The sequence below is a fragment of the Siphateles boraxobius genome, unplaced genomic scaffold (genome assembly GCF_051911475.1).
Source record: "Siphateles boraxobius isolate OS27281-9 unplaced genomic scaffold, OSU_SipBor_1 8, whole genome shotgun sequence".
Lineage (NCBI taxonomy): Eukaryota > Metazoa > Chordata > Actinopteri > Cypriniformes > Leuciscidae > Siphateles > Siphateles boraxobius.
In genome coordinates, this window is record NW_027509208.1 from 24,041,803 (window position 1) to 24,066,190 (window position 24,388).

Below are 24,388 nucleotides of genomic sequence, written 5' to 3' on the forward strand. Positions count from 1 at the left end.
GGCCATTTCAATTGATTTTCTTTTATTTACTGATTTATTGATTCATAAAAAAAGGTTTGAACATGATAAATAGCCTATTCTATATGGCATACCATTGGAACATTTAGTACTTCATACTGCTACACATATTATCTTTTACCATACGGTATATTTTTTTAAAATACAATTTTCAGCAGTTTTGGGAAGTAACCATAGGTAGTAATTAGCTGAAATTAGTGAGACTACAGATTTAAATACATTACCATTATCTTAGCTGCTTTCAGTAAACAGTAAGCTATATTTACAGGTATAAAATTACAAGTATAAAATCAAAATGGACAATTGTTATTTTTTGATGGAATATTGCAGTATTTATTATAAATTATTTGTCAGTGTACAATGTAAATCATATCATTTTTTTAAATTCATGTGCCCACTTAATCTTTAATCAAAATAACTTCCCCTTCCTCTTGCATAGTCATGTCGTCTTATCTCTGATGACGTGTTTACTGGCACGAGGGCGGGGCAACCTGTCACTCACATGAGACCTACCAATAGCATACCACAACCATGCACCCAATCAATTCCCTATGGACAAAATCCTGACCCACATTTTCTCAATCGAAAATTCGTTCTACTTGGATCTATGTTACAATAGGAAAAACTATTGCGACCTCCATTTCATGCCAGTTTTAATCTTCTTTTTTTTATGTAATGAAATGCATCATATAATATTAACCCTTTCATGCATAGAGGTCACTACAGTGGACAGCAATTAAAAAGCATTTTCTTGCATTTGCATGGATTTGGATGGCATAGTTGTACATCAACCTCTACAGTGGACCCTGGTGCATCATCCTATACATTCCCACCAAGTGGCAAGCCGTTGTGTCGATTTTTTCCCCCTCCAAACCAAGATGGCCAATGTCCAGTCAGAATTGCCAAACTGCTCTGGAATATCCACCCATTCCTTCAATCCTAGGAGACTGTTGCTGGTAAACATGTTAAAGGTTAAATTTTCCAAGTTTTGATTTTAGATTGGGAGAAAATTCTGATTAATCATCTACCTCATTCATCAATGGCTACATTTCAGATACAATTCATACTATTACTGTGACTGTTGTTTTTGAAAATACTTAACTTTTTTTTACTGTAAATAAATGGATTTGTGTTATTACAATGTAATTTGCATTAACATCAATAATAAGTGACTTGTAATGCACTACTTTACTCACTACATCAAAAAAGTAATCTGATTACGTAATGCACATTACTTTTAATGCATTACTTTACTCGTAACATCAAAAAGTTATCTGATTACATAATGCATGTTACTTGTAATGCATTACTTTTCTTGTTAGATCAAAAAGGTAATCTGATAACGTAATACACATTTATTTATTTATTAATTTATTTAAAGAAATATAATAGCACATATCAAGGCAATAAAGATGCATTTTTGATTAAACAATATGACAATTTAAATTCACCATAATTTAACAACTTAAATCCATCTATTGCTTGAAACGGAGTGGGCAGAAGTCAGACTTATTTAAAACCACCCCGGTTGGTTACAGTTAACAGGAAAACAAAAAAGAAAAACAAAGGTAGCTGCTTCCTTAATTATACCAACAGTAGTAAGCATAATACCTACACAGTGTATTTACGTTACTTTTAATGCATTACTTTACTCGTAACATCAAAAAGTAATCTGATTACGCAATGCAATTTACTTGTAATTCATTACTTAACTTGTTAGATCAAAAAGTAATCTGATTACGTAATGCACATTACTTTTATTGCATTACTTTACTCATGACATCAAAAAGTAATGATTACGTAATGCACATTACTTTTAATGCATTACTTTACTTGTTAGATCAAAAAGTAATCTGATTACGTAATGCATGTTACTTGTAATGCATTACTTTACTTGTTAGATCAAAAAGTAATCTGATTATGTAATCCACGATACTTACAATGCATTACTTGTTAGATCAAAAAGTAATCTGATTACATAATGCATTTTAATGCGTTACTTTACTCATAACATTAAAAAGTAATTTGATTACGTAATTCACATTACTTGTAATGAATTACTTGTTAGATCAAAAAGTAATCTGATTACGTAATCCATGTTACTTGTAAAGCATTACTTTACTCTTAATATTCTGATTTCTGATTGTGTTTTGCATGTTACTTGACAGGCTGTAGAGATTTCTGATGGAATCAAACTTTTAATGACACTTTTTATTATACATTTATTGTTATAGCAGAATGAGCTAATCATCTGAGTTGTTCCTGAAGAGGTATTCAGCCTGAAATGGAGAATATGACACCAATTAAGTTGAAATAATTTGTTGTTAAATAAAACACATAATATGAATACCATAAGACAAGTGTTACCAAAAAGTCCACAGGGTCATCAGGCTTGACCGTACAGCAGTCCACAAGTCCTTGTATGACAGTGGGCATGACATATTTCATCAAGTAGTGTCTCATGGGGACAGATTGTGTCTCTAATAGCTCATGCTCCTGCTTCTTCACCTCGGCTACATTCCTGTTCTGCAAATACACATCCACAAGCTGAACAATGTAGTCGTTCCAGAGGGAAAGAGAAAGCTTTTGCTGCTCATTCATACACTACTGGGGCTGGTTTCACAAAAATAGACTTTGACTATGGCTTAGATATAGTAGATAGTCAGATAGACTTCAGATAGACATCTAAATCAGACCGTTGCACAAAGCACTAAGACTCTGACTATCTTAAGTAGGACTACACTGCAATGCATTCTGGGTAAAATAAGACACTTTTCAAAACAGAAAACATGGCGGATCGAGTAAGCGCATTCAACCGTTCAGTGCAGTTTACCCCAGCGAAAATATGTGTTTGTTGGAGGAGTATAAAGGTTACAAGGACATTTTACTTGGGAAATTTAGCGGAGAATGTAGTAACAAGAATAAATGTTTAATTTGGAAAAAGATTGCTACGACATTTAACAGCCTTAATCCGGAGTGTTACAGACATACAGAAAAGTCCTCATTATTATATATTTCCAGTAGGTTACTGCAGTCCCTAAAACCCTTTCCCTTCTCATAGCTCTCTCCATTACGTCGTCAGCAAACCACACATTATGAGCCATTTTCCCTTTTCTTTTGGCTGTTTGTAATGTAACTGATAGTTACTGCTGGTTGCCAAGGTAACAGAGTCTTAGACCTAAGTTAGCCTGAGGGTAAGGTGTCTAATTTTTGAGGTCTAAATTAAGTCAGTCTTTATTTTTGTGAAACAGTCTAACTTGGATTAGACTAGTCTATGAGCAAATTTTAGACTTGTCTAACACTATAGATAGTCAGATAGACTTCAGATAGACATCTAAATCAGACCGTTGCACAAAGCAAACGGTCTGATTTAGATGGTCTAAACGGTCTAAAATAGCTTTGTTAAACCGGCCCCAGATCAAATGCTTGCGGAAACAAGCTTCCACAGAAAGGTCATGTCTCTCATTTGGACTTTTATGTTTAGTTTTATTTAATAAATACACTAGAAAAGTACAAACAGGACTGCAAAACTTGAAAAAGGAAATTTTAATAATAAAAGTCCAAATGAGAAACATGACCGTTCTGTGGAAGCTTGTTTCCGCCACAGAATAAAAAGTTTACATCTCACAATTGTGAGTTTATATCTCGCAATTCTGACATCTTTTCTCAGAATGGTGGGATATAAACTAGCAATTGCGTGTTATAAAGTCCAATTCTAAGGAAAAGATGGACTTTTTTCCTAAGAATTGCGAGTTTCTATCTCACAATTCTGACTTTATAAGACGTAATTGCGACTTTATATCTCATGATTCTGACTTTATAACACATAATTGCAAGGCAAGGCAAATGTGTTATAAAGTCAGAATTGCGAGTTTATTTTTCGCAATTGCGAGTTTATATCTCACAATTCTGACTTTATAACATGCAATCGCGACTTAATATAATGCAATTTTGAGATAAAAAGGCAGAATTGTGAGATAAAAGTCGCAATTACCTTTTTTATTTTTTATTCTGTGGCGGAAACAAGCTTCCATAACTTTGACATTGTTACAAAAATCACAAACATAGTTCAAATAAAGTTCTTTTGAACTTTCTAATTATCAAAGAATCCTGAAGAAAAATGTATGAAGGTTTACCACAAAAATGTAATCAGTTTTCAACATTGATAGTAATAAGAAACGTTTCGTGAGCATGAAATCCTCATATCAGAATGATTTCAGAAGGATCATGTGACACTGAAGACTGGAGTAACGATGCTGAAAATTCAGCTTTAAATTGCATTTTTAAAATATAAACATTTATTTTAAATTGTAATAACATTTTGCAATTTCAATGTTTTTACTGTATTCTTATTAATTAAATAGCCATGGTGAGCATAAGAGAATTTTAAAAACAAATGTACCCATTTGTCCAAAAGAGCAACCATTTTATCATTCTCCACGAGTTCCTTCTCAACTTCCTCCTTTTTCAGCTGCTGGTGCCATTCATCATCTTTCCTCTTCCTCTTTTCCTGCATTTCCTCTGGACTCAGGCCGTAGTTCATGGGCCGCCCCACCGTCTTAATTATTTTCTCCACCGTGGCCACGTTCTCAACGTCTAAGAATGATATCATGAAAAACACTATTCTTAATAACGATACCACCCTGCTTCATAACTATCAGCTTATCTGTCAGTTCATTTATCAATTTAATGGTGTGCGGAGTACAATTTTCTTATGTGAGCAGTGAGCACAAAAGTAAGAGTGAAAGTTTTGGGTTTTAACCGATGTGTTCGGGGTGGATTTCCAGTTCATCGAAATAGTCAAGCACGGACTCGTCTTCTGGCGAAGTCTCCCTGAATTTTGCAAGACTCTCTGTAAACTCTTCTTGAGTGTAGTGCATTTCCTCTGCCACATTCTGCGGGAGACTCCGAACGCGCTCTTTAAGAAATCCATCAGTGGCTTCCAGTGCGAAGACAAACCCTGAAGGAAAAAAGCCAATGGTTGTTAACATGAAACACTGCATTTGCCAGCCCAGTTTTACTTCCGTAATGTGTCATACATGACTGTTCAAAAGTTTAGGGTCAGTAAGATTGTTTTTCAAAGAAGTCTCTTATGCTCACCAAATCTGAATTTATTTGATTAATAATAAGCCTAAATTCAATCTGTTCATCATATAATTATAAAGCGATTCTCTTCAGAAAATTTGTACTAAACCGCTCAATTCATATGTATTAGTTTTACGATCTCTGTATGAACTTTTTGAAGCGTCAAAGTGGTAGTTGCGTATCTGTCAATGGAGGGACAGAAGTCTGAGATTTGTGTTCAGAAGGTGAACGAAAGTCTAATGGGTTTGGAACGACATGAGGGTAATTAATTACAGAATTTTCATTTTTGGGTGAACTAACCCTTTATTAAAACAGTACAAACAGGAATATTTTGAAATATTATTACAATTTAAAACAGCTGATTTTAATATTATTTTAAAATGTAATTTATTCCTGTAATGCAAAGCTGACATTTTTTTAGTGTCACATGATCCTCCAGAAATCATTATAATATGCTGATTTGCTGCTCAGTATACATTTCTAATTATTATTCATGTTGAAATCAGTATTAATATTTGCGGAACCTGTAATAAAAAAAAATGCCAGGGTTCTTTGCTCAACAGAAAGTGCAGTATATTTCTGGGTGAAACAGGATATTGAAAAATGGCAGGCGGAGGCTGAAGAGTATCTCAATGTTAATAATTATTTTCCAACGTATCATTATTATTTCCATAACTCTTTTATTACATAAACAATAAAAAGCATTACATTATTGTGATATAACTAAGATGTTTAAAAGCTGCATCATGCAATTGAACGTTTTTACAACGTTTACAACATTACAAGATTAGTGAAATAATATTTTATCAGTATGTATCTTCTGAAATGACTAACCTGGAATCAACACTTCGCTATACTGAGATATTGAAGATCTGGTTTCTTCTACTTCCATGTTTGCATCTGGAAAACATTTTAGAAGTTAAAGGTGAAGACTTTGTATTTCCATGTTGGGTTTTTTTTTTTTGTGTGTAAAAGGAAGATAGCTGACCATGGAAAAGCTCTTTAGCCTGTGTATAGGTCTTTGGGTATCCATCCAGAACGAATCCTTGATTTCTGCACGGCATTGAGTTGAGCTTCTCCCTTATGATATGCATCACATGCTGCTCATCCAACTGGCCTGTGAGAAAATATCATCAAGTAACACTTACTATCTTAACTTAGATCTGTTACAATCTTACAATCATATTTCTAGATACATAAATCGGATCATGTCGAAGCTTCATTCACTGCATACCATCATTCTGAAGCATGTTGTTCTTTATAGTGTTGAGCTGCTCTTCGGCAGCAGTGAGCATGTCCTCATTCTCCTGTGTCTTCTCACTGCTCTCAAGCAGTTCCTCCTGAAGAACACACACTGAACATTCAGAATACAGCTTCATATGCGGTGGGGCCAAAAAATTGTGAGACTAGTGAAAATACTTTTTAAAATATATAACTCATTATACAATTATACATTATACTATCATCAAATAAATATTTAAAAAAAAAAAGTTTTACATTGTTCAAAATCCTAAAATTGTATGTTTATTTACATTATTTTGAGTACAATTTATGTTCTCCGAGCTTTGGACCCCACTGTGCACATCATCCTTTATGTTATATATATAATACACTACAGGTCAATTCAAAATCTCTTAAGTCAAGTCAAGTCACCTTCATTTTTATAGCGCTTTTAACAATATAGATTGTTTCAAAGCAGATTTACAGTGATAAAAGGAAATTAAAGTAACAGAGATTGTTTTGACTTTACAGCAGGTCTAGAAAAAAGCTAATCAAGGCTGCATCAAAAATAACATTTTGTGTAGTATTATTACAATATAATGTATTATTTTGTAATTAATTCCTGTGATCAAAGCTGAATTTTTAGCATCATTACTCCAGTCATCAGTTTCACATGATCCTTCAGAAATCATTCTAATATTTGTTGCTCAAGAAATATTTCCTATTATTATCAGAAATCAGTCATTATCAATGGAAAACAGTTATGCTGGCTAAGATTTTTGTGGGAACAATGATATATATAGATAAAGATATGTGTGAAACTTTGGAACAGGATGAAGATGTCCAAATTTTTCTTATTTTGTTTAAATATTAAGTTTTTTTCATTTTGTACCCCCCCCAAAAAAGGAACCTTTTTTAATCGATGTGTTTAAGTCCCTAAATTGTCCTCACTGTGAAAAGATGGATCTCACAACAATTGTTCTTATTTACTGTAGACATTGTTAAAATACCAATAAAAAAAGAAGCTGTTATGTCCTCACTCACCAGTTGTCTGACTTTCTCATTGATGGCTTCATTGACATTAATATGATGAAGTTTGTAATATCTGCACAACTTTGCAGCAACTGAGCTTTTGCCAACAGCAGGGGGCCCAAGAAGACAGATTTTTATTGGCTGAAGGAAATGAAAAGCAAAATAGGAGCATGTAAAACACATTTTCCAAAGCTATATTGTTTAGAAAGGTCTTCAAAATATTAAAAAGCGGCAAAAAATGATGATTTTATTTCTGATATAAATTCTTATTCTTACACTAGACATGCCTCTATCAGCAAGTGTTATCAAAGCTTACCAACAGTTGCCTTGTCTGTTTGTATTCCTCCACCACACGAAATATGTTATCAACTATTCCAGAGTCATAATCCCAGCAGATGTTTAATCTGTCCTTTAAGAAAACAGACTCAGTCTGAAGGTTGACACTGAGGTAAAGCAGGTCGGTTTCCTGTTAAAATACACAACAATGATATATATTACCTTCACATATTATTTTATGACTTGGCAAAAATGTGTGTTCAGCAAAAACAGCCTACCGTAATTGCCTTTGTTCCACAGGCATCCTCCTTTGGGACTTTTTCTATTTGTCCAGAACCCAGAGCAGAGGCAATGGCCTAAGAAAATAGACAGCTGCGTGTTTACTAATGATTTTTAGTCGTGTTTTCTCATAGAAGGGATGACATCAGAACCTGGAAGACTAATTTGCTGCTGATTCCCGAGATTTGCAATGGGTGTGTGTAATATACAATGTAGAACAAAACATCAAAGTATAGTCAAGTTATGCTTACCACAGGCTTTATTTTACACATGAATCTAAAACCCCCATAACAAAATCCCATAGGAAAATCTCAAAGGAACCTGTGGCCAATTAGTCTTCCGGGTTCTGACATCATACCTGTAGCACTTTATTGCAAAATTAAAGTGTGAGCATTACATTCAGTACATCATATAGCAAAGTCTACAATGATTTAATACTTTCACAATGTCTTCAAAAGTGTTCTTGGAATCATCCACAGCGAGGAAGTAGTGTGTTTTTGGTTTGTGATCGATGATGTTTTGCACCACTCTGAAATGACAAATGATGACAAAAATATCAGATGAGAATACAATTAAACACAATTTAACATTCTGGGAAAATGACATAACTGCAGTTTCTCAAACCTTGCAAGGTCATGGATGTGAATGGCAGGAATGATGTTTGTCCCAGGTCCAAAAACAGGAATGCTGCTAAGCTCTCCGAGCCAAGCTGTCTGGGAGAAAGTGAACAAGTTAGGCAACAGAGCGTGATTATGAATTCATATTGAAAAATAATGTTGCTCTTATACTTTTGTCATTTCAGTACTTTAAAGAAGAAGTGAAACATGCTCTCGCCCATTCCATACTGCAGACCTGATGTTACAACATAAGTCGACAGCTTTGACTTTTTCTGAAAGAAAAATACAGGAAGTTTGTTCCATATGTTATGGTATTAAGATTGTTTCATATCATAAATGATTTGAAATGTATTAGGCCGGATTCTGGATGGATCATTACAGTCTTCCCCAGTTTAAGCACATGTTTCTCTGTGCTTGTGTGTTCTTTAAAGTTTGGATGTGGTCTTCGTCTTTTGTAGTCGTCTTCAGTCAAGGGAATGTCAGGATCATCCTTAAGATAAAATCAGAAAAAGTAGCAAAAGTAATGGTGTCTGGTCTGTTTATTGTCACTGGTACAGCAAATCCTAACTGATAATATAAGCATGTGTAATTTTTATAAAAATAAAAATATATATAATATTTATTTCTAACTTTTTTTTTACAATTGTTCAATTCTGGCTTTTCGTTTACATTACACAATTATTACTTTTTTTTCTCAGAATTGCAAGTTTATATCTAGCAATTCTGTCTTTATTATTCACAGTTGTGAGTTTGTCTCATCATTTTGAGAAAAAAAGTTAGAATTTCGAGACATAAACTCACAATTCTTTTATTACTCCCAATTCTGACTTTTCTCATAATTGTGACATAAAATCACAATTGTCAGCTCACAATTCAGATTGCGAGTTTATATCTCTCAACTCTGAGTCAGAAAAAAAAGTCTGAACAGCGAGATATAAACTGACAATTCTGACGTGTGTTTTTTTCCCCGCAATTGCAAGTTTGTAGTCCGCAAATTGTGAAATATAAACTTGCAATTGTCAGCTCACAATTTGGACTTTGTGAGTTAAGTCACAGTTTCGGGAAAAATAAGTCAGAACTGTAAGATATAAACTCACAATTCTGACTTTGTAAATCGCAATTGCAAGTTTATATCTCACAACTCTGACTTCATCAGAAAAGTCAGAATTGCAATGTATAAACTCTTTTCTTGCAATTGCGAGTTTATGTCACATAATTCTGACTTCATAACACGCAATTGTGAGTTTGTCTCATAAATCTGAGAAAAAAGTATGAACTGCGATTCAGACTTTGTAATTCGCTACTGCGATTAAAAAAGGTCATAACTGTGTGATAAAAAGTTACAATCACATTCTTTATTTTTTATTCCATGGTGGAAAGAAGTTTCAATACAAATTTGGACCTCACTGTGTGATATTTAAAAGCAACACTCACAGGATCAGCTGGTTTGGTCATTGCCCATGTCATGATTGTTGACAGCAGGATAAATATTTTTTGAGACCCAAAATGTTCAATTTCAGAGTGCAGGGCTACAGAAAACAGATTTAATATACAGTTTTATAGATTGGTATGAATAAAGAAATAAACAGAAAATAAATTAAATGGCGTTAAGGCTGTATCCTAAAACCTAGTGAGCTGCATAATGAGACAGAATTTTGGTCATCTGAATGTGCCTCACCATGTTTTGAGATGTAGCCTGGATAAATAGTCTGGAAATCTGAGGAATTGTTACCTGAAATGGCCCATGTTGCCTCATCAATGAGATCAGTGTGTTCAGTGATATTATACACAATAACATCACACTGCATCAGATACTGCAGGAGCTCCTCTCGACTCACAGACTGAAATAAGATGAAACAAAATGCTCAAAATTGCTCTACGTTCCCAGCTTGCAAAGTTTTACGACGCATCTGAGACTTGTTAGAAGGGTCAAGGAAAAAAGTGTTGCCTCCTCATTAAAAGGTCGTAATCTAATATTTTATGAAATTTATTGAGCTTGACATACAGGGGTCATCTATTATATAATTTCTTGTTTTGTTTTTTTTGGGTTCGTCTCAATCAGTTCCCTAGCTCGTGAATCAGTATATCGTGTACATGATTTTGGGCACTATAAGTGTAACTGGCCCTGGGTCTGTGCTCATTGATGTTGTCCTACGAACTCTTATTTTGAAGTTATTTTCTGTGCTTAAGCCGTGTGTCCACCAAAGCGTTTTTAGCCTGCTTAAAACGCTAGACGCTCTGCTGAAAACGCCTAGCTATGGGCGCTTGAGAGCGTATTAGCAGCGCAGCATTTATTTATTTTTTCAGTTGAGACACTTTGCTCCCGCCCCTCCTCCACTGTGACTGGACGGTTGGGTAAAAAGTGACAGTGATGAGCGCTGCGTTTTTCCCAAAGTTGAACATTCTTCAACTCTCGGCGACCAGTAAAAAACACCGGGCGCTCAGCGCTTCAGCGTGAAAAAAGCGCTCAGCTCCTCGATACGCTCATGGTGTTTAAAAAACGCGGCGCTCCCATTGAAAACAATTGGAAAAATACTCCAGCCGCATGAAAAAACGCTTTGGTGGACACACGGCCTTACTGTCCCTATGTTCTCTTCATGTGTTTAGTTCCTATTTGCCTTTTTTGTCTTCGTAGTTACCCTCATTAGTTTCCATAGTTACTTATCTACAATTGTTCATCATTAGCCCTTGTGCTCCCTGTGTATTTGTACCCCTGTTTCAGTTGTCTTTTTTCTCTTTGTAAGCTGTTGTGTTCCTGGTTTCCCCTGTCTCTCGTTCCCCTGTTTGGATTATATTCATGCTATCTGAGTTGCTCAGTTCAGTCATGCCACTGCACGGACTCTGGAATTGGACTCTGGAATTTTATATCGATCTGGCACGCCAGATTCCCCAGCCATCATGGCCGCAAAACCCAAAGCAACAAAGGCTGTTCCAAGGTGTTCAAAGATTGGCGTCCAGTGAGGCGGACCATTCACTGATGTCGGCGCGAGGGGCCGGCATCGCTTTGGTCCCAGAGCATCCAAGTTCGGAGGTCCCAGCACATCATAGTCTGGTGGTCCCAACGCTTCCAAGTATGGTGGTCCCAGAGGTCCTACCAGAAACAGCTGCGCTTCCTGTAATGGCAGTCACAGTCTTATGTGTTTGGGTCGCACACGTCGACAACTTCTCCCGAGGTGGCAGTAACTGCTCCTTAACCTTCTGCCAGTTCTGATACGGCCATGGAGACTGTCCTTGAACTATCTGCCTGCCTTGACATAACCATTGAGGTCATCCCTAAACTCCTTGTCTTCTTTGACAAGACTAAGGAGGTCATCCCTGAAATCCTTTTTTTCTCTGACACGACCACAGATGCCATCCTTAAGCTCCCTGTCTGCCCTGATAAGACCACAGAGGTCGTCTCTAAACTCTGTCTGTATAGACACGGTCATAGAGAACATCTGATCCATCTGCCTTTTTCTGTACACCATGGTCCATTGCTCTGCCGGCTCCACCCTGTTCACACTGCTTGCTACATCATGGTCACCTGCTCTGCCGGCTCCGCCCTGTTCACTCTGCCTGCTACACCATGGTCCCCTGCTCTGCTAGCTAGCCCTATTCACTCTGCCTGCTACACCATGGTCCCCTGCTCTGCCAGCTCCACCCTGTTCACTCTGCCTGCTACACCATGGTACCCTGCTCTGCCAGCTCCGCCCTGTTCACTCTGCCTGCTACACCATGGTCCCCTGCTCTCCCAGCTCCAACCTGTTCACTCTGCCTGCTACACCATGGTACCCTGCTCTGCCAGCTCCAACCTGTTCACTCTGCCTGCTACACCATGGTACCCTGCTCTGCCAGCTCCGCCCTGTTCACTCTGCCTGCTACACCATGGTCCCCTGCTCTGCCAGCTAGCCCTATTCACTCTGCCTACTACACCATTGTCCTCTGCTCTGCCTGCTCCACCCTGTTTACTCTGCCTAGTACTACTCCATGCTCCCCTGCTCTGCCAGCTCCGCCCGGTTCACTCTGCCTGCTACACCATGGTCCCCTGCTCTGCCGGCTCCCCTTTGGTCACTAGTTTCACTTCTGCCACACAGGCCTGGCCCGACATCCTGCCCCTTGATCAGCCTTCGCTCCACCCTACTCCAGGACTTATTGTTATGTTTTTGGATCATGTGCCCTGGGTCTGTGTTCATCATGTTTTCATATGGACTCTTATTTTGAAGTAGTTTTCTGTGCCCATTGTCCCTAAGTTCTCTTTCCGTTTTTAGTTCCGGTTTGCCTCGATTGTCTCCATAGTTTCCCTCATTAGTTTCCATAGGAACTTATCTACACCTGTTAATCATTAGCCCTTGTGTTCCCTATGTATTTATAACCCTGTGTTTCAATTATCTTTTCTCGGTTGTTGTTCTTGCATGTCTCTCTTTGTAAGTTGTTGTGTTCCTGGTTTCTTACGTCTCTGGTTCCCCTGTTTGGATTATGTTCCTGTCTTTTTTTGTGTTATCTTGATTTGTGTTCTTCTATTCTCACCTCTCCTCATCCCTGCTTAAAACGTAACAATAAGGTCTTTTTGATTCCAAAAAAATATCTAACTTAAATCAATTTTAATTCAGAAATGTAAAATTGCCTGTTCATAGAAGTTTACTGTGTGCGTGAATCTCTCTTTTTTTTAAATTAATTGATAAATCCAGTGTTCTGGTGATTTGTGCTGCCTTGTCGAAAAATGCTACCATAGCGCGAATGGATAGCAGAGTCTGACGATTTGTGATGCCTTGTCGAAAAATGCTACCAAAGCTCGTTTACGGAGAGCCTGTTCACTCCTATGGTTCACTCCCTATTAAGCCCTATTGTACCGAATTTGGGTTGTAGTTCCACCAGAGTTCCACTGGGGGCCGATCGCACTGAGTGCAAAATGAATGTGAGTCTATGGAGCTAGACGGCTAAATTTGTCTCTTTCACCCGATTGCCATTGAGAAATCTCATATTTGATAATAGACTTTGCAAGTTCAACATGGGTTATAGGTCGAAAATTGAAAGAAATGAGTACTTATGTCCTATGATCGATTTCTTACAGTTTGAGTTGTTGTTGCCCATTACATGCTAGCATTCTGCTAATGAACGCTGATTGGTCAGTGAAGGTCTGATTACGACCAGAGATACCGCTTGATGGCATCGTGGCATCCAAAGCGGGACCAGAATGTGTGTGTGTATTTTTGGCGTGGTCTTTTAAAACAACAAAACAAAAACTCTTCTAGCACGTGTATTTACCTCTGTCAGCGGTGTGTTCGATGCTTCGAAAGAAAAGAAAGTGCAGAGCGTGAAGCACCAAAGTGACTGAAGGATTGCCGTAAAGCAGTATCTCTGGTGGAACAATGTGTATGACGTCATTGACATTTTAAAAGACTTTTTAAAGCAAATGAGTGACTCTAAAAAATCTAAAACCCAGCAATGTGTAATTTCTTTGCATCTCCTTTCGAATACAACATTCAAATTACTAGACAAAAAATTATATCCTGAGAAAAGTGGATTTTGAGGGGTATAGCTCCATAAACCTCCATTCATTCTGCACTCGTCCTGTGAGCGCCCTCATATGGAACCAGAGTGGAACTGCAACTAGTTCAGAGGCCAGAAGTTTACTGAGTGAAAGTTCTCCCCATATTAGACATTCTCTAATGCTACCCAAGCGCAAATCGATCACAGAGAATGTTGATTCATTCTCTATTGTTTCCATAATGGAGTAAATCTCACAATATTATTATTTCCTTTAAAACAGGGTAAGTGTAAGGGGTGCATATTTTGATATTTTAAATGAACAAGCAATTATCACATTTGATATAACAAGTAAAAATGATATTATTGTATATTATATGAAATACAATTATAATAAAATTCGAAGTTATGAGTTCTGTATACTGTACTGTTTTTATTTTTAAAACGGTGTGAAAAGTAAAAATTATCATCAAATATTCATCTTTGACTTATTTCCTACAAGTCTCCACAGCAAGGATGCATAGATTTATGGGCGTGGTAACGCTGAAGAAAACTGAGTCTGCACATAACGTTACGCATTACCACCAGTAACGTTAAGAAGCACATCTCGATGGATAGCATGAATCGTCAGATCACCTGTCTTAAATGCCATATACCCATAATACCACAAAAGAAATGATAAATGATAAACTTAACTAACCCAATATTCCTCCAGTGCAAAACGTTGTTTTTTTGCACCTTTATTCGCAACTGTTCCGACTATCTGAAATCGTGCGCCTTCTGAAGCCTGTTCTTGTTTGTCTTCCTCCTCTTCATCAGCGAGAGACTCTCCGACAACACACGACGACAAGAACTAAACAAAGCAACATTAAGCCACAGTGCTTATTATATTCATGAATTTGTGTACCTAATGACTCTTTTACCTGCGCGATATATTTGGATGAGTATGAGTCTATGTTGTTGAAAAAGACTCGTTTGGAGCGGCTGTCGCTGTGGTTGGCCATGTTTGTCGTTTTGGTTGCTATGGAGACTTGGAAAGATCACACAGTGGCCAAAACTTTTTGGATGGCACAAAATATATACAACGCAATTTATTTTATAAAACTAATAAAATGTCCTAAACACTTTTTATTATTGTTGTTGAGATATTTGTACACATCACACTATAAATGCATTAGGCTACATGACAAAATGTTTAAAAGTTGTTGCATTTTAACAGTGGAACATGTTCATATATAATATGGTGGTTAATGTGATTGAGCTTTGGGGAAAAATACAATATTGACAACTGTCTAAAATGTAGAGTAAATGCAATGACAGGAAAATTAATCGTTAATCACAAGAATTAATTATGAGATTTAAATGAAACAACCTGTGCACAAATGAGTGCTCAAAATATATATATATATATTTCGTATTTTGTATAAAAGCCACGCATTCATGAAGAAAAGAAAGTTATAAAATGTGCACTTATATTTAAGTGACTTGAAATCTAACAGTCTTTTAGTAGAGTTAGTGTATTTGGTACTTTCAGAGAAGTCAGAAATATCTAGAATGTTTTTCTTTAATTTATTATAACTTAGGATTACTATTATATAAACGCTAGTAAATCAATCTTTTGGCTGTATGTCAGTCATTATTTAGTTTTATTTTATTTGTTTGCAAGCTATTGCATGTAAATATAAATATATATATATATATATATATATATATATATATATATATATATATATATATATCAATGTTTTGCTGTTTCTGAATAAACGTGCCAAAAATGTCATTAAACATTTTTATTAAAATAGTCAAATACAATTCATAGCCAGAAACTACACGTAAATAAAAACCCCTCTTTGTTCAGTTTAATTAATTAAAATGTGCTAACGTAACACACATTTTTGAATATTTTGTGACAACTTAAAATTATGTTTCATTCACCTAATATATTTAAAGCTGACCTTTACCACATTAATCATTTTTGTTGACATAACTAACTGGGCAGTGGATCTGGAGTTCCCAGCATGCTTTGCAAGGGACTGCATTAGGAAAGTATATTTAGAGATTCCGAAACATATGCCTGGTTTCACAGACAAGGCTTAAAGGATTAGTTTACTTTAAAAAAACTTTTGCTGATAATTTACTCACCCCCATGTCATCAAAGATGTCCATCTTTCTTCAGTCGAAAAGAAATTAAGGTTTTTGATGAAAACATTTCAGGATTTTTCTCCATATAATGGACTTCAATGGGCCTCAAACGGTTCAAGGTCCAAATGACAGTTTCAGTGCAGCTTCAAATGGCTTTAAACAATAGCAGAAGATGAATAAGGGTCTTATCTAGCGTAACGATCGGTCATTTCAAAAATAAATAAAAAAGTTTAAGTTTTATAAGCACAAACGCTCGCCTTGCTCTGTTCTGTGATGCGCGTTCGTGACGTCACGTAATATGCAATTACGTTGACACGAACGATTTAATCCTTACATGTTTTTTCGTTGTGCATGATCACAGTACTACATATGTGTGGAGAAAGATAAGCTAGAGTAAAAATATTGCGTTAGGCTTCATGAGTTAGTTGAAGTTCATGTTCTCATGATTTATTTTAGACTATGGGCATTGGGCACTTTCATGTCCTTTGATCATATTTTATAAAAAACATTTAATTTGGAAAAATTCACACTTTCATAGTTAACTTTACAATGAAAGTACTTTAGGAACTTTTTACCAGTAGTCTACGATGATTTTTTCACCTTTTTAAGATGCAAATATTGCTGTTTTGTGCTTGTCCCACACCCAGACTTCTGATCTTCAATAATGAAAAAGTGTAAAAAAACGATTTATCTATTTTTTTTTTAATATGACTGTATACAGTATCAGTAAAATAATCAAAACATAAATGTGGTATTTAAGGTCAGATAACTATTAATGTGATTGTATATACAAACTACTCGGTTACTCACGTAACCTCAGTTCCCTGAGTTAGGGAACGAGTATTGCGTAGCTATACGCAGTGGGGAAACTCCTTTTCCTCGATTTACTGAAGCCTTTATGTAAAGCGCATTTGCAGCTGCACAGCTAGAACATGAGCGTCTGGCTCGCTCATAGGCTGCGCTGCGGCAACTGCACATCCAATGGCGCAGGCGCCTCTGACGTGCAACCAATGAGATCACTCTGCGTCATACACGTCAGAGCCCGCCAAGGGGGCGTGACCTCAGTCTATAATAGTCCCCGAATTCGCCATTATAGCAGGTTTAACGACTGAAGCGACAACTTGCCATGTTACTATAGTGCGGCTGGCTACGCAATACTCGTTCCCTAACTCAGGGAACTGAGGTTACGTGAGTAACCGAGTAGTTCCCTTTCGAACGGTCACTTCGTATTGCGTAGCTATACGCAGTGGGGACGCCATGCAAAACGCCGCACTGAGTAACTGGCTGCCACTGCAACTCAGGCCCCTGAGCATACAGAACAAGCCATAACCGCATAATTATGTATAAATAGACCAGACACCGTCAGGTCTAAAATAGTACACATCAGTTAGAAATAACCCAACATACTACACCAATGAACCCAGACACTGTCGGGGTTATTGGTATATGAACATATAACCAGTCAAGTGGGTTTATATATGAAATTATAACCGGCCAAAGCAGGTTTTATATATGTATGGAATATAACCGGCAAAAGCGGGTTTTATATATGTCATATAACCGGCCAAAGCGGGTTTTATATATATGTAAATATAACCGGCAACAGCGGGTTTATGCATGAATACAACCAGCCAGCAGCGGGTTTTATATATATATGTGAATTTGATAGTGCACAGTAATATATGACAAGACCAGCCACCGACGGGTCTTAATCATACCGAAAGCACCTTCGCCTGCAGGCAAGGCACTTCCCTATTATAGAAACTCATAAATGTGGAAGGCGAGGACCAGCCGGCCGCATCACAAATATCACTAATGGGAATGCCAGATGACCAAGCCCATGACGAGACATACCTCTGGTCGTATGGGCCTTGATACCTATAGGGCAAACTTGACCCGCTGCGGAATAAGCCATAGAAATAGCATCCACTATCCATCTAGACAGTCTTTGCTTAGTGACTGGATCCCCCTTGGATCTACCACCAAAGCAGACAAAAAGCTGTTCTGATTGTCTAAAAGACGCAGAAAGCTCCCGATAGATTCTCAGCGCTCAGACAGGGCAGAGAAGATTAACCTCTCCATCCTCTGCAGAAGGAGGGAGGGCTGATAATGTCACCACCTGTGCTCTGAACAGTGTTGAGAGCACTTTAGGAACGTAACCATGTCTGGGCTTGAGGATGACTCTGGAGTCATCTGGACCCAACTCCAAACATGCAGGGCTCACAGAGAGCGCCTGCAGATCTCCCACTCGTTTGATAGATGCCAACGCCATAAGGAGAGCGGTCTTCAGCGAGAGGGTTTTTAGATCAACCGATTGGAGCGGTTCGAAAGGCGGACCTTTCAGAGCCCCCAGGACCGTGGAGAGGTCCAGAGGCGGCACAGACGGAGGCCTGGAGGGGTTCATTCTCCTCGCACCTTTCAGGAATCTTACGACCAGGTCGTTTCTTCCCAGTGACTGGCCAGCCGTCAGAACATGATGTGCTGCTATGGCTGCCACATACACTTTGAGCGTGGACGGGGAGCAACCCGCGTCCAGCAGCTCCTGTAAGAATGAGCGAACCACTGATATCACACATGACTCTGGGTCAGCCTGATTTTTCGAGCACCAGCTGGAAAAACCTGACCATTTTGAAGCATACAGGCGCCGAGTCGACGGGGCCCTGGCTTCAGATATAGTGCTTAAAACCTTCTCAGGAAGGTCCTTGGGTACCCGTTGAGGGGCCAAACATGAAGGGCCCATAAATCGGGTCTCGGATGCCACAATGTCCCGTTCACCTGTGTGAGGAGGTCTTTCCTCAGTGGGACAGGCCATGGGATTGTGTCCGATAACTGAACTAGTTCCGGGAACCACGATCTGGTTTTCCAGAGAGGGGCCACCAGAAGGACTGGGCACCCGCTCTCTCTGACCCGTTTGATGACTTGTGGAATCATCGAGACGGGGGGGGGGAAGGCATAAAAGGGACGTTTGGGCCAGACATGGGCCCTGTTCTTCGAGAAGAACAATTTGCAGTGGGTGTTGATTCTCGAGGCGAAAAGGTCGATTTCGGCCTCGCCAAACACCTTCCATATTAGACTGACCGTCTGTGGGTTCAGGGACCACTCGCCGAGGGGAGTGTTGTCCCATGAAAGCATATTCGCGCCCACATTCTGGACGCCCGGGATATGCGCTGCTCTCAGAGAGCTCAGGTTGGTTTGTGCCCATATAGAGGAGGTCTCTCGCCATCGCATGCAGGTTCCCTGACCTGATGCCCCCCTGGCGATTCATGTAGGCCACCACTGACGTATTGTCTGTGCGGACTAAGACGTAGTGACCTCTGAGGTTCGACAGAAATGCCTTCAGGGCCAACCCAACTGCTTTCATCTCCAGACAGTTGATATTTAAGCTCTGCTCCGTGCTCGACCAGAGGCCGGATGCAGGCATGCCCTCGTGCAGCGCTCCCCAACCCAGGTTGGACGCATCTGTAAGAACCACTTTCCTCCTGGAAATTGTTCCCATTGTCACCCCCTCGTGGTGCCAGTTCTGAGCCCGCCAGGGAATCAGGGTTCTTAAACAACCGTGATTCACCATAACGCGCAAGCTGCCTGACTGCCATGCATGAGTTGGCACACAGCGTTTCAGCCAATGCTGCATCGGGCGCATGCGCAGTAATCCCATGCGGAGTACTGGCGATGCTGCTGCCATGAGACCAAGCAGTTTCTGAAATTTCTTCAGTGGCGCGCGCTCGCGCAATCTGAAAGTGCCTGCAAGCGCTCGCACCGAGAGCGCGCGCTCTGTGTGAGTCACGCTGTCATAGCTCTCGAGTCTAAAACTGTGCCCAGAAAGATCATGCTCTGGCTGGGGGTTAGTTTGCTTTTTGAAACATTGATTGTGAAACCCAGGCATTTTAGATGGCCGAGAATCAAATCCCTGTGAGCTAATAGCTCGATTCTCGACTGTGCCCGCACCAGCCAGTCGTCGAGATAATTTAACATGCGCACTCCCTGAAATCTCAGAGGAGAAAGCGCTGCATCCATACACTTCGTGAATGTACGGGGTGCCAACGATAGACCGATCGGCAGAACGGTGTATTGATAAGCCCGGCCCTCGAAGGCGAATCTCAAGAATGGCCTGTGACGAGGATTTATTTGAATGTGAAAGTAAGCATCTTTCAGATCCATTGTGACAAACCAATCCCCCGTGCGCACTTGCGCGAGGATATGTTTGATAGTTAACAATTTGAACGGCCGTCTCATGAGAGCTTTGTTCAAATGTCTCAAATCTAGAATGGGTCTGAGACCGCCGTCTTTTTTCGGAATCAGAAAATAGCGGCTGTAAAAACCCATATTTTTTAGCGCGGGGGGGACTAATTCTATCGCCCCTTTTGCTAATAGATTTTGTACTTCGGTGCGAAGCACGTGACCCACGTTGCTTCTCACCGAAGTCTCGAGAACCGCCTGAAATTCCGGGGGTCTGCGAGCGAATTGGAGCGAGTAACCTCGCTTTATAGTGTTTATGACCCAACTCGACACATCGGGGATGGCTTGCCAGGCTAGAACCCGTGTGGCTAGGGCTTGACACACTGATTGGGGCTGGTCGCCTAACGTAGGGGGACCTGATACCCTTATATTGTGATTTGTGCACACATTGAGTATTGGACTGACTGTACAAGCATTTGCGTGTGGGGAAGTCAGTGTTACAACGGGGGAGGGGCCACCTAGTGAAGGGGGACCGTGAACCCATATATTGTGATTTGTGCACACATTGAATGTTGGACTGACTGCACAAGCATTTGCGTGTGGGGAAGTCAGTGTTACAACAGGGGAGGGACCGCCTAGTGAAGGGGAACCGTGAACCCATGTGTTGTGCTTGTGAAACTGATAGCTAACATTTTGAACGGCCGTCTCATGAGAGCTTTGTTCAAATGTCTCAGATCTAGAGTGGGTCTGAGGCCGCCGTCATTTTTCGGAATTAGAAAATAGCGGCTGTAAAAACCCGTATGTTTTAGCTCAGGGGGGACTAATTCTATCACCCCTTTTGCTAATGAATTCTGTACATCGGTGCGAAGCATGTGACCCACGTTGCTTCTCACCGAAGTCTCGAGAACCGCCTGAAACTTTGGGGGTCTGCGAGCGAATTGGAGCGAGTTGCCTCGCTTTATAGCGTTTATAACTCAACTCGACACATCGGGGATAGCTTGCCAGGCTATAACCCGTGTGGCTAGGGCTTGACACACTGATTGGGACGGGCCGCCTAACATAGGGGGACCTGATGCCCTTATATTGTGATTTTTGCACACATTGAGTATTGGACTGACTGTACAAGCATTTGCGCGTGGGGAAGTCAGTGTTACAACAGGGGAGGGGCCGCCTAGTGAAGGGGGACCGTGAACCCATATATTGTGATTTGTGCACACATTGAATGTTGGACTGACTGCACAAGCATTTGCGTGTGGGGAAGTCAGTGTTAAAACAGGGGAGGGGCCGCCTAGTGAAGGGGGACCGTGAACCCATATATTGTGATTTGTGCACACATTGAATGTTGGACTGACTGCACAAGCATTTGCGTGTGGGGAAGTCAGTGTTACAACAGGGGAGGGGCCGCCTAGTGAAGGGGGACCGTGAACCCATATATTGTGATTTGTGCACACATTGAATGTTGGACTGACTGCACAAGCATTTGCGTGTGGGGAAGTCAGTGTTAAAACAGGGGAGGGGCCGCCTAGTGAAGGGGGACCGTGAACCCATATATTGTGATTTGTGCACACATTGAATGTTGGACTGACTGCACAAGCATTTGCGTGTGGGGAAGTCAGTGTTACAACAAGGGAGGGGCCGCCTAGTGAAGGGGGACCGTGAACCCATGTGTTGTGCTCGTGTGCTTTATTTGGGTCGCCGTGAAAACGGCGTTTGTTTGCAAAGACGCGCTCACTGCTGCGGGCCTGTTTACAATAATAAAATCCCCAGCCGCCTGAACTGTACAGGGGGCTGTGGGAAGTTTTGCTGGCTTCTTTGAGGGTGGTCCGGCAAGCGCGGGACACGTGCCCTCTCTTTCCTTTGCGTGCTAGGACGGCTTTGGCGGGAAGCGTTCGGCATCAGCCGCAGGGCGGGGCTGAGAGGCCTGTTTCGCGGGCTTTGCTGGTCGGCGCCAGCTAGCACGGTTAGTTCCACTCGAGCTCGAGGTCCGCGACGGCCTGTGTTAGGATCCGAAGCATTTCAGCGTCGGAGTTAGTCCTGCCTCGCTGGGTCCGCCGAAAGAGACGAGGCCCGCCACGTGGTGGTGGGGGGGCGCTGATCTCCCTCGAACGGGACCGGAGATGACTGAGCTGGAGTGAGTGAAGCACGCGGGGACGTGGCCGGCGTGCATTCACAAACGTCCGTGCTCTCTGGATGCCGTTGGCTGCGGCGCTTCTTCTTCCTCGGCTGACGCGCAGGCCGCACATCCGCCGACAGAGAGTGCATTCTCTGCGTGGTAGAGTCCCAGGCATGAAATGCAGCTCGCGTGTTCGTAGGCCTCGCATAACACGAGGCATATGGAACAACGCTGATACAGATATAAACACATAATAAACAGATATTGAAAAGGATATCGCCGGATAGCCACAGGAGAGACGGCGTCAGGAGAAACACGGTTGAGATGTGTAGTCTGCTGAACTGTAGCTCGCTCAGGCTGAAGGCTTGTTCGACGGCGAAGGCTCAATAAATGGTCAGAGACGTGAAGTTTGTCGCTGAAGGAGTAAAATCTGCTATAATGGCGAATTCGGGGACTATTATAGACTGAGGTCACGCCCCCTTGGCGGGCTCTGACGTGTATGACGCAGAGTGATCTCATTGGTTGCACGTCAGAGGCGCCTGCGCCATTGGATGTGCAGTTGCCGCAGCGCAGCCTATGAGCGAGCCAGACGCTCATGTTCTAGCTGTGCAGCTGCAAATGCGCTTTACATAAAGGCTTCAGTAAATCGAGGAAAAGGAGTTTCCCCACTGCGTATAGCTACGCAATACGAAGTGACCGTTCGAAAGGGAAATATAGTTGTCCCACAGTATTGCTGTCATTTCCACCACAACGCTGTAATGTCCCTTTTAAAAGACTTTTTTGAAAGATTGTTTGGGTAGTTTCTATGGAGATGAACAATGACATCACAGCACATGTCCGACATGGAGGAAATTTTTAATTTCTTCACCAACTTGGAGAAGAAAACTCTAGGTAAATATTGCTTGAAATGAAAATATTTGTATTGTATGTCATTTCCAAACATGACATAACATCAATTGAGTTTGTAAATAAATAGATTTTTTAACATACATAGATGTATTTTGCATGCATGCAATGCTAGCTACCAATTCATAACTAATCTGTAATACTAGCTTGGATTTTTTTTTACAAAATACTGCAGGATTATCATTTCCACCACCGTCATTTCCAACACATTCCTTCTTGGGTGTAAATGACAAAGGTGAGGTGGAAATGACATTTATGCTTACAAGGTGCAATTCATCGATTGTGTGGCTACATATGTATATTTTATTTATTGAAATATACAATGCTAATGTATTCATTCAAATATATATTTGTTGAAATGCATGTTCATCTATTTTTAAGATGCCGCGGAAGTCAACAGCAGAAAGGTCTCAGTCCTATACCAAAACAGAACCAAACAAACTAATGACTAATGAGATTAATGATTTTTTAAATGGAATTGTCTGTTTCAGAAAGTTTCAAATAAATGTCTTCTGTTTTTCTAGATGGATGTCTATTCATTGTCATTTCCAAAACACCCAGTCATTTCCACCCCCTCATAACTTTTTAAAAATATATTTACAAAATTCTAATCACTCATTAAAAATGTCTGCATAGTTTATGGGATAATGGTCAACTTAATGTAATAACACAAGTAGTTATTTTTCTTAAATGTATCTAACCAATCCAATATTATATTTCAGGTTGTGGTGGATGTAAGATTTGTGTTTGGGCCTCATAACAATTAATTTACTTAATCCACAAATCTATGGCAATTGCAATATAGGTATAAACTGGTAATACTATGTGTGAAAGTGGTCTTACACTGTTAAGAAATGATCTATATCATAATATTTTAAAATAATAATCAAATATTTACATGTGATGGAAATGACATTTGTTCAGTGCAGATCGGAAAATATGTTAAAAAAACACCAATTTGTCTTATAATTTAAGTGCGTTCTCTGATGGATCATTAAACTAGACTAGTTATACTTAACTGTTAGACTGTGACAATTTTGATTTGAACACTCCCAGG

The 24,388-nt window shown here is 39.9% G+C and overlaps 1 protein-coding gene across 1 annotated transcript; it reads right to left on the reverse strand.

The window, feature by feature from the left end:
* Positions 1–327: 327 nt before the first annotated feature.
* Positions 328–15,013, reverse strand: ak7a (adenylate kinase 7a). The gene is made up of 18 exons (XM_077219684.1): positions 14,918–15,013; positions 14,695–14,847; positions 10,261–10,369; positions 9,963–10,057; positions 8,908–9,018; positions 8,717–8,800; positions 8,536–8,624; positions 8,350–8,440; positions 7,911–7,988; positions 7,673–7,822; positions 7,369–7,497; positions 6,338–6,443; positions 6,092–6,220; positions 5,938–6,003; positions 4,781–4,978; positions 4,421–4,614; positions 2,386–2,544; positions 328–2,297 (listed from the first exon to the last, which is right to left on the reverse strand). Exons 1-18 carry the CDS (start codon positions 14,996–14,998, stop codon positions 2,262–2,264), a joined length of 2,058 nt encoding a protein of 685 aa, XP_077075799.1. The 5' UTR covers positions 14,999–15,013; the 3' UTR covers positions 328–2,261.
* Between the last annotated feature and the right edge of the window lie 9,375 nt (positions 15,014–24,388).